General features: G+C 33.4%; 1 protein-coding gene across 1 annotated transcript in view; it reads right to left on the bottom strand.

Annotated features, from left to right (window-relative positions):
- Positions 1-27: 27 nt before the first annotated feature.
- LOC137634517 (probable chitinase 10) overlaps positions 28-10762 on the bottom strand; it is a 176720-nt gene continuing 165985 nt past the window's right edge. The window contains 12 exon segments of the mRNA XM_068366962.1: positions 28-1755; positions 1959-2163; positions 2318-2440; positions 2618-2803; positions 2920-3067; positions 3843-3991; positions 4380-4526; positions 5623-5858; positions 6761-6957; positions 8293-8531; positions 8872-9040; positions 9241-9381. Of these exon segments, the coding sequence (XP_068223063.1) occupies positions 1547-1755; positions 1959-2163; positions 2318-2440; positions 2618-2803; positions 2920-3067; positions 3843-3991; positions 4380-4526; positions 5623-5858; positions 6761-6957; positions 8293-8531; positions 8872-9040; positions 9241-9381 (2149 nt within the window). The 3' untranslated portion in view covers positions 28-1546.

Here is a 10762-nt window from a genome sequence, read left to right as displayed (position 1 = left end):
TTGGAGAGGCTTAAGAAAAACTCTGTGTTACAAACCATATGTACATTTATTTTACAGTATCACTAAAGTGTCACAGCGTAAAAAAGTATATAAGAGAAAGAAAAGGTGCAGAAGTGGCCTATGTTTTCTGAAAATTTCTTCATTTACTATTTCACTAATGAAAATCCAGTCCGTAAAGTAACCTAATCACTTATATTACTCCTTGCACCTATTCTTCCTCAATTATCATATGTGAATATAAACTCCAAGAATATTCAGGCGCTTAAAGAATGAGAGCCAGAACAGCAGGACTGAAAGCAGAAGAGGAAATTACATAAAATGTAAGATACAACTCATGAATAATGAAGGAAACTAAATACATTTGGTATGGGGAGTTGTCTAACATACCATTTTTTTTTTCGTTTATGAATATGTAAAATGAAAGCAGGGCTTATGATTTAGTAGCAATTTAGAGTGTATTTTTCAAGAGAGAAAATCTAAAATAAATAACCCAGACTCATCCACTGGTTTCTGAAACGTTGCAAACAATTATTTTATCGTTTTTATATATTACTAAAATACTACTACTGATATTTTTAAGGCAATAGATTTCCGCATTTACATAATTTTATGCAGAGCATCTGCATTATTTGCATTAATGCGAATCATTTGAAGGGTTTAGCTTTTTGTTTTTGTGCAAATCGAGGCAATATACAATCAGTTATCAACAATATCTTGCAATGCAGTAATTTGAGAATAAATATTACCATCAGACATAGATAATGCTTGATAATCGAGGGACTATATTGTAAGTGTGGCTGAAGTACTTATTTCTTTATTAGAATAAGATACTCATTAATGTGAAACAGAGAAAATAATAATGAAGGAAAAAAGGCTAATTCTTCCATGTCGTCAAAAGAGATCATATAGATTTACGTATGAAAGATAACAAAAATTAGATTAGAGTCCGTCAATTTGACATTATACAGTAGATATATTGTTATTGAATTCTAATCTCCACTGGGTTTACCTCATATCAAATTTAATTGGACTTTACGACCTTTATATTGTTTTGACTAAAATAGAAAATATACTGATATATAAGAATATACTGTATATATACATTGTGACTAATGAATAACAGTTTTTTTATTGTCACTAATGAATAACAGCTTAATGTTTATCATTCATGTCCTTCATAGCCTCAAGCATTATATTTATCTAATATAGATCTCTCCCCAAACACGGTTACACATATTCAACATGTATAACAAAAGAATGATTCAGACTGGTCTTTCCTCGAGGTACTAATTCAACACGAAGGTTCAAAAGAACAGAAATTGACGTACCATGACCTTTTAAGTACTTTTTTTCTTTTAATAATTTAAAGATCTTTTTATCCTTTTTGTCTTTAACATCATCATTCACTGATTAAGACGAAGCCAGCATGCGTAATATCAGCAAATATCTGTTCTTGTAAACCATCGTTTTTTACAAAGTACCCCCACAGGAGAGATTACCAGCGATAATTTTTATCAGAAAAAAACAAATATCAACATCTATATGTTTATCGTCCAGCAGCTACGATGGCATTTTCACATCCGGGGACATTTTCTGGCCAATCACAGACATTTTGTCCTACGTTGAAGACCAAATTGACAGGGCATGGCATGTGGTGTTTCCTCTCCCCTTCACACATGTAGTATTTCGTACAATCGGATTTATCTTCGTAGTAACTAATATGTCCATCAGCCTCTGCGCAAACGACTTCGGTGGCTGAAGAATGGGATAAAGAATGAGTTAAAGAGATTACAAGAAAAGCTAGGTAGCTTCTTTACATGAAGAGATTTTTTATGACAATGACAATGAACGAATCTTACAGCTAAGTCAAGATACTAAATTAAGAAAAAAGCATAACCAAAGTCAAAATTTTTGTAGATTTCAGAGCAATTTATTCTATCATCAATAAAAATACTCACGATCACGTTTGCTGCTTGTTCCGTCAAGAGTTCCGGTATTCTCGTATGGTCCATCGTATGTTTGTGCGACCGTATAGTTCTGCAGAGATTCCTTGATGGCGGTGATGAGAGGGTATTTGCCGGTACCACAGTTACCTCGGAAGTCATCCATGTCAACGCTCCAGATCATAACACCACCAAATCCTTCAGTTTTTAGCCAGTCTCCCTGAAAGTCAAGATGGAATTCGTATCAAAAGAACAACCTTGGGCAAAATGACAATTTTGATTTGAGTGTTCCTATGTAATATCTACTTTTTAAAATTGTAAAATACGAAATTAGAATAATCAATCTTTACATAGTAAAAGTCTCTTTTACCAACCTTGACTCCAAGGGAACGTTCGTCATCAAAGCCGACCCACTGGTCTCCCATATATGCAAACGGAACTTGCTGTTCGTTATCCCATACCAAAGTGGTGTTATCTTCATACAGGAATTCACAAACCTTGTAAAACAAAAACATTATAAATGCCTGGAATGTGTGTGAATCTCTTGAAATGATTCATTTTCATGATATAATTAGCTCAGGGGAAAAAGATGAGGTTAATAACACGAAAAAAATTTACAACCATATTTTGCAAACAATTATAAACAAAATATCATGGCCTATGTTAAAACTCACTTCATAATAAGACAGGAAACCTGTTTCTTGAGTGTAACGTCCAGCAGTACCACCTCCGAGAGCCTGGGCACCAATATCGAATTTAGTGACGTCAGCGAGAGTGAAAGAGCGACCGTAAGTGGGCATTCCTACCATGATCTTCTGGGATGGGGCTCCCTGTTTCTTCCATTCACGGACACTAAAATCCTGAAAGTACGAATTCGTCATTTCTCCTCTTATTTGGAAATAGTTTTATTTACTCTCGCGTGCCTCTATTTCTTCAATTAGATCAAAGAGAAGAATGAGATTTAAGTGACACTTACAACAGTGAGTTTCTTCTGGTAGGAGGATGCTGTCTCAAGAGGCAGAAGGGGAGAGTTGTGCCCGACTTGGTTCTCCCATTGCCCATGGAAATCGTAGGACATAATATTGATGTAATCTAAATACTTGCTGATTTCGGGGACATCGTATCTGAGAATACAAACAACATGCTATGGTAAAGGTTTTCATGTTGTCAGATTCAACAATGAACATTAAATGCATAGTTATGAAGATAAAAATATCAGACTTTTTATATTAATAAAGTAGTATCATGAAATAACTTAGAAATATTTTTAGACGAACATATATTTTCCATTAATCTAAATACCAAGATCATAAACCTTAATACGTCCCATGAATATTTGACCCTGACCAACCATTTACAATACCTTAACAGAAGCTACATTACGTTAAGTCAATAGTCAACGAAACATAAAGAGCAGGAACACACTAAAACCAACAAATAAGCCCCTCTCCCCTAACTGATATCAGCATAATCAATTGGTAATAAATATCAAAGAAAATTTTTGATTCGTTTCTGTCTTTGATTTAGTGCTAGAATATGTTTGCATGTCTATTAGAGGAATGTAAAATATCAATAAAAGCATTCAATTTCTAATAACTAGTTTACGTTTTCACAGCTTATTAGGAGAGAGAGAGAGAGAGAGAGAGAGAGAGAGAGAGAGAGAGAGAGGAGAGAGAGAGAGAGAGAGAGAGAGAGAGAGAGAGAGGACATTTTTCATTTGATCTTATATTTGTCGTCAATTGTAGAGGAAGGTAAAATATCAAAAAAGCATTCTATTTCTAATAACTAGTTTTGGTTTTCACAGCTTATTAGTCAGTGTTGAGAGAGAGAGAGAGAGAGAGAGGACATTTTTAATTTGATCTTATATTTGTCGTCAATTGTAGAAGCGGGATCACTTACCCAGCAGCAAGAGCCTCAAACGACGCAGGTACGGCTGCGGAGAGCAACAGTCTCGCATGTCCTGTGGATTTGGCTTCTCCTTCGAAGGCAAGACGAAGTTCACGCAAGAAATTGACGTAATTGGCCTTGTCGTCTGGACCTCGAGGATACTGGAAGTAATGCAAAGAAGTTTATAATATGTTTCCTCTGTCATCTTTACTGGATCAGAATTATTTTTCCTGTATGAACTTAAAGACTAAGAGTCGCAAAGCAATAGATATTCAGGACACAAACAGGATAACTTTTATTCATTACTCTACTCTCAATATATAATGTTAATGTTAAGTTGAATATGATCATATTGTTGAATCATTCAAGAATTGTTAACAACTAGGTATTTAGCAAATTATTGCTAAGTATCTTTTTCCCATGATGTCTGATTATAAGCGAGAGACTTTTGATTTTTATATAAATCCAAAAAGAAAATAGTTAAAATAATAGAAGGCATTGGATATTTTCAATAGTAATCAACAAATTAAACTATTCATTTTAATTCACCTCCCAGTCGATGTCAAGACCATCAAATTCATGTTTCCGAAGGAACTCCAGAGAATCGTAGACGAAACCGTTCATGCGGAATGGGTTGGCCACAAGTTCCTGGAAGGGCTTGGAACCGAAGGCCCAACCGCCGAGAGCCAACATAATCTAGAAATTCAGAGGAAACTGGATTAATATTCACATTTTGGCAGAGCATAAATTAGAGACAATAAATATACCTATATTATTGAGTTTCCAACAGTTTGTATATATTTTTTCACACAGACACAAATACACACACACGTGTATATATATATATATATATGTGTGTACTGTATATGTATATATATACATATATATATATATATATATATATATATTGTATATATAATATATATATATATATATATATATATATATATATATACATATATATACACACACATATATATATATATGTATATATATACAGTATATATATATATATATATATATATATATATATATATATATATATATATATATATATATATATATATATGATAGGCTTCTACGTTTTCCCTTAAAATAGAGTATCGCCAGAAGAATTCAGATATCAACCTTCCAGTTTATCATCAAGTCTTTAAGAGTGGGGATGTCTTTGAGGATTATTTTTCCTCCAGGGATGCGATCTCTACACCCTTTATCATACCACCACCAGATAATTGTGCCCATTTACAGCAATGCAGACCCAAGGTCTATATAAAAAATTATGTAGTGGAAACATTGTTAATAAATTGACAACTTATTTATGAAATTGCACATTATATTTCCTTTATATATGAAAATTGTAATATAGAAATATCGTAAATAGAGAAATTATTTATGAAATTGTAAATTATATCTTATTTATACTTTTATATAAGAAATGAAATGAAGTTATTTTATTTCATGTTTTCTCTAACGATGCTACGAGCAATTTAGTAAAAAAAATCTCCAATTTCTAAGAGAGAGAGAGAGAGAGAGAGAGAGAGAGAGAGAGAGAGAGAGAGAGAGAGAGAGAGAGAGAGAGAGAATATCAAATAAGAAAATAATTTGATAAGAAAAGGGTAAAGAGTATATAAACAAAGGTAAATACATGGCCGCAGTGACGTCATGCGCAGAAGTGGCTTAAATCGTACAGCTCTCTGGCCGACCTTACATCTATAGACCTTGTGCAAACCTAGACCACCGTCCAGGGAAGCCATCGGCGAAAAAGAAACTGAAGTGAAAATGACTCTCTTACCTTCAGACTAGGGTTCTTCTCCTTGAGCTTCATGATCCTGGTGTAAGTTCCCTCCTTGAAACCATCGCCAACGTCACTAGCTTCACCGGGAGCGAGTCTGAAGTCCTCCATGCCAGCGAAGCCATAGATGATATGGGTGCACAGGAAGGGGTCGACGCTCTCGGGCTCGAACCTTCCTGCACCGGGTCTCTTGACGGACCAAGAGGTGTAATAGCAGATAATTTTCGGGGCGTCTCCTGCAAACAAGATAAAGGTCAAGACGTTTTCATGGAGTCTAAATCAAATTTATTTCTTTTTCTATTGGGTTCCTTTCTTACTTTTATGTGCTAAAAAAACGGCTGCATTCTCAGTAGAGAATAATATTTGATTACGGCTTAACGTTATACATATTAGTCATTGAGTGTTCTTTTGACTCCCTCCACTTCATCATTACAACATGCTCAATTCTATTACAAATATCAAAGCGCAGCCCACCATCCTATTTTGTTAATTTGTTTTACCCTGGACTAGGATGTTAATATATTACTATTTTTCACATTACTTATACTCTATTTAGGACTATGAAATGCTCTGTTTTTAAATATCCAGCTGTCTGCTGTCATATCTCCAAATCACTACATTTATTTTTCACCTTTTAATAACATTGTTGGTAAAGACCATATTCACAATTTATAAGTTTATATAATTTCAAATAGCAATACCGGATTTTGGCGTTTGTGTTAAAAGTTCGTGGACCTTCCTCTTCTATTTCTTGAAGTCCCCGAACTAGTGAATTAAACCCTCGATTCCCTATTCAAGATACAAAAACTCTTGAAAAGAGATAAAAAATCGTCATTTGAGCATTTTGAGGTCACTGCATCCATGCATCCGAATTAAGTTTCTTTCCAGATTTAATATGTGTTAATAAAAGAAGATAACGTAATGAAAAAAACCGAATAAGTGGGATAACCTACATAAAAATGTATTGAATTTATTTTTATATCGTGCCCGTTACCATCATAAATGAAGATTTGCTTTCAAATCAGCCTATACATTCATAAAGGCATATAAAAAATATCGCTCAATAAACCTAATTCGTGTCTCCATATTCTAAACAAAAGTAAACATGAAACAAAACACCTAGTAATAAATGACTTACTTGGGGTGCTTGGAACAACGCTAACCACGGATTCCTGTGCCTGTTGTTGAGCAAGTCTATCTTTGTATTCCTTGATGACTTTCGACGGGTCAATTGCAATGGGTGGGGGGAGGGTGGTGATGGTGGCCACGGAGGTCTTGGTAATGGATGCCCAATCGACGTCTTTACCTCCTCTTGCGATGCCAAGAAGTTCCTCTCTGTAATGGCAAACGAAATATCAGGTTAGATTAAAATGTTTTTATGAATATCATTACTACTAGAATTATCATTGGCGAAAACATACCATAATGATATATATACACACATTTATATATATATATATATATATATATATATATATATATATATATATATATATATATATATATATATAAATGGCTTTAAAACATATTCATGTATGGTTTATTGTAAATTAATTTGTTCACTGCTGAATTTCGTGGTAATGGGATTTGTGTGTAACTTTCTTCATTATTATTATTATTATTATTATTATTATTATTATTATTATTATTATTATTATTATTATTATTATTATTATTATTATTATTATTATTATCATTAATAATAAAAGATAGTTCAATTAATTAAGAGTTGATATTCTTAAAACTCATGGAAACAGGATCTGTAGAGAGTGCTAATACATACAGACATATACAATGAAATTCAAAACTTAGCAATGTACTGCATAAGAGAACCTGTACTGCAGAAGACTGCTAATATAGCACACTTGTGACTTTTAGTTTACGAAAGTTTGGCTAAAATATTTTATCTGCAAATCTTTAACCAATTCAAAGAGTTAAGATAGAGAAAATGTAATAGATAAAAGTGTGGAAGACTTTAAAAAAATAACGTTATAGTGTTAAATAATAAGCATGTATGCTCATATCTAATAATGGGAAAAGGGTAGCTCGTATTTAAGATTCTTTGCTTTGCCAATATGTAAAGCACTGAGTCAATAATAATCCAACATGAATTTTTCTATAAAAAATGGAGAAAAACTAATGTTGAAAGAAAAAAATACAAAATATACTATAGTACCATCATTGGCCAAAAGTATTTTACCTCCAATGCATTGATGTTATAATTTCTTAAGGCTTCCCTTACATATTCTGATTAAGGATTATGCCCAAGTAATATTTCAATATCAATTATAAAATTTCAAATGATAATCGGTATTGCTTTACGAACATATGAAGAAATGTTAATTTTTATTTATCTAATGTAGTGGAATTGAAATTTTTTTAAATCTTTAAATGAATTTTGCAGTATACAGATTATTGATGATTTTACTGCAAGCTTGGTTGGAAGGTGAAAATTTACATAAAAATTCATTATTTTAATTTCTATCTTCTATCTAATTTAGTTAAAATATTCAACTAACCAAATTTAGCTTAAACTTGTTGAAAAGCATAAGTCATCCTAGACCAATAAAAGTCAAGTACAACTTACAAGTCATGCAACAATCATCTGTCTAAAGTGTTCTTAACCTAAACATTGAGAAAGGCGTAAAGACCTTTACAATTCTATATTACCTCATGACTTTGATCAATGGATATTTGATTCCTCCTCCACAGGCGGTACCGGTGAAGTCATCCATGTCGATGGACCAGATCATGGCACCTCCGAATCCGTTCTTCTTGATCCAGCTCATTTTATTACGAATGGCGCGCTCGTCGTCGAACCCAACCCACAAACTTCCTTTGACCATGTACGGCACTTGCATCTCTTCGTGCCAGACGTAGTGGCCTCCAGCGTGTAATTCTTCGCAGACCTGTAAATTGCCAAGTATTAGAATAGCATTTTAGAAAATAGATTAGGCTTGAAGGTATTTCTTAACTTTTTTTTTTTTCATTACAGCTTTCTTGATGAAATTAGCAAAACGCTGGTAGGGCAAAAAAAAAAAAAAAAAAAAAAAAAAAAAAAAAAAAAAAAAAAAAAAGAGAGAGAGAGAGAGAGAGAGAGAGAGAGAGAGAGAGAGAGAGAGAGAGAGAGAGAGAGAGAGAGAGAGAGAGAGAGAGAGAGAGAGAGAGAGAGTAGCATTTTCGAACATAAGATAATTGTTAGAAACATACATTGAGATTCTCCACCTTCCTCCATGGAAATAACCTCACCTCATAGTAGGACATGAAACCTTCTTCGCCAGTATACTTTCCAGCTGGACCTCCACCACTAGATGGCGAGTTGACGTTATTTTGGCCAGCGTTCGAGAGTGTGAAACTACGTCCATAAGTTGGCATTCCAATAATCAGCTTCTCTTTGGGTGCTCCGAGCTTGGCCCACCTAAAATTTTATTAAAGAGTTTGTATGGACCTTTTATACGTTACACAATAACAAGGATTTGAGTAATATATCACTGATCATTCTATTTCTTCTATTAACTTTTAGCAATTAATAAAAACGGTGTATGTATCAATTGAGATAAAAAAAAGCTTAAAAAGGTCATTGTTGGCAATGTCCCTTAGTCTGGACCCAAGACTTACAGGTTTGAGGCATGATCAACAGATAGTTGTTTTCGCCACTCGGTATCAATCGACGGGGCATAGAGTGGTGCGTTGTGTCCAACGGTGTTCTCCCACTTTCCGTGGAAATCGTAAGCCATAACGTTGATGAAGTCTAGATAGCTGATGAAAGAAAATCAAATCAGTATAATCAAAGGAGATGGAACTAAAAAAAAACTATCCTGAGGACTTGACAGAACAGTTATAATTTTCAATGCTCAGAACCCAAGAAACCTTAAAACTATTTAAATTAGGAGTACACACATCTAATCCTTTGGATAATACTGAATTTTTTTATGGTTGGACAGAACTCATAATAATCTTGTCAAGTGACTTAGTGGCAACTGAAATACTTACTTCTGACATAAAAAATATATCTAGATCATTGAGATGATCCCCAAAATTCAAGAATTAACGAAACATTACACAAAAATTTATCTAACTTCTTGAAGTGATAATTGCCAACTAGTGTAGTATCTAACCTTATCATATATATATAAATATATATATATATATATATATATATATATATATATATATATATATATATATATATATATACATACATATATATATAATATATATATATATATATATATATATTACATATATATGTATATATATATATATATATTTACATATTGTCTTGGGTAGCTGAAAGTTGTAAGGCTAAGAAGTAGCGGTTGTAGTCTCAAAAAGACTGTTTGCAGATGAAAGCATACAAATGTGCCAGATCAAGGAATATATAAATAAGACTGAACGTCGCAGGATTAAAGATTGTGACAGTAAGTGTATATGGTCCAGGGATGGAAGTAATAAAGAATTTTTGTGTGGAAAGTCTGACTAGTTTGACATATACGAAAAGGAGGTTGTGCTTAGAGATCTGAGAGCAATTGTAAGTGACTGAGAAAGAGATGGAGCTGTTGGTAGGTATGATTTTCCTTAAATAAATGAGAATGTTCAGCGTTGTAGAAATTTGTTTAGAAAGAGGCTCAAATGTAGAAAAAACACATGCTGTCGGACATAAATACAGTCCTAGGTTGATGACCTGAGTATTTTGATTTGTTGAATGTGGGGGATAAAAGAGACTGAGCAGTGATGCAGATTTCAAAGGTTCAGTGAAAGGCTCAAATGCGCCTGAAACTGATTTCTGAAGATTTAAGAAAAGAGACGCCAAGAGTTGAGGGATTACAAGTGAAAGGTTGCAGTGGATGGTGACAGTATGACTGATTGACTGACCAGGGTTTGTAAGGTATGCTTGGCAATGGGAAAAGTTCAAAAGGAATAGATGTAGGGAATAATTGTTCCATTGCATAAAGGTAAAGGTGATGCAAAGGCTATAACTTTACTCAGTATACCAGGAAAGGGGACTGAGAAAGTAGGGCAAGTGAAATATGAACTAATAGAAGAAGAACAGAGTGGGTACAAGGAAGGGAGAGGATGCATGATTATTTTTTCTCTTTTTTATGAAATAATTATGTAAGAATTTTGAAAGGAATGCGAA

The sequence above is a fragment of the Palaemon carinicauda genome, chromosome 44 (assembly GCF_036898095.1).
Source record: "Palaemon carinicauda isolate YSFRI2023 chromosome 44, ASM3689809v2, whole genome shotgun sequence".
Taxonomy (NCBI): domain Eukaryota; kingdom Metazoa; phylum Arthropoda; class Malacostraca; order Decapoda; family Palaemonidae; genus Palaemon; species Palaemon carinicauda.
This window is presented reverse-complemented; position numbering and strand designations above follow the sequence as displayed.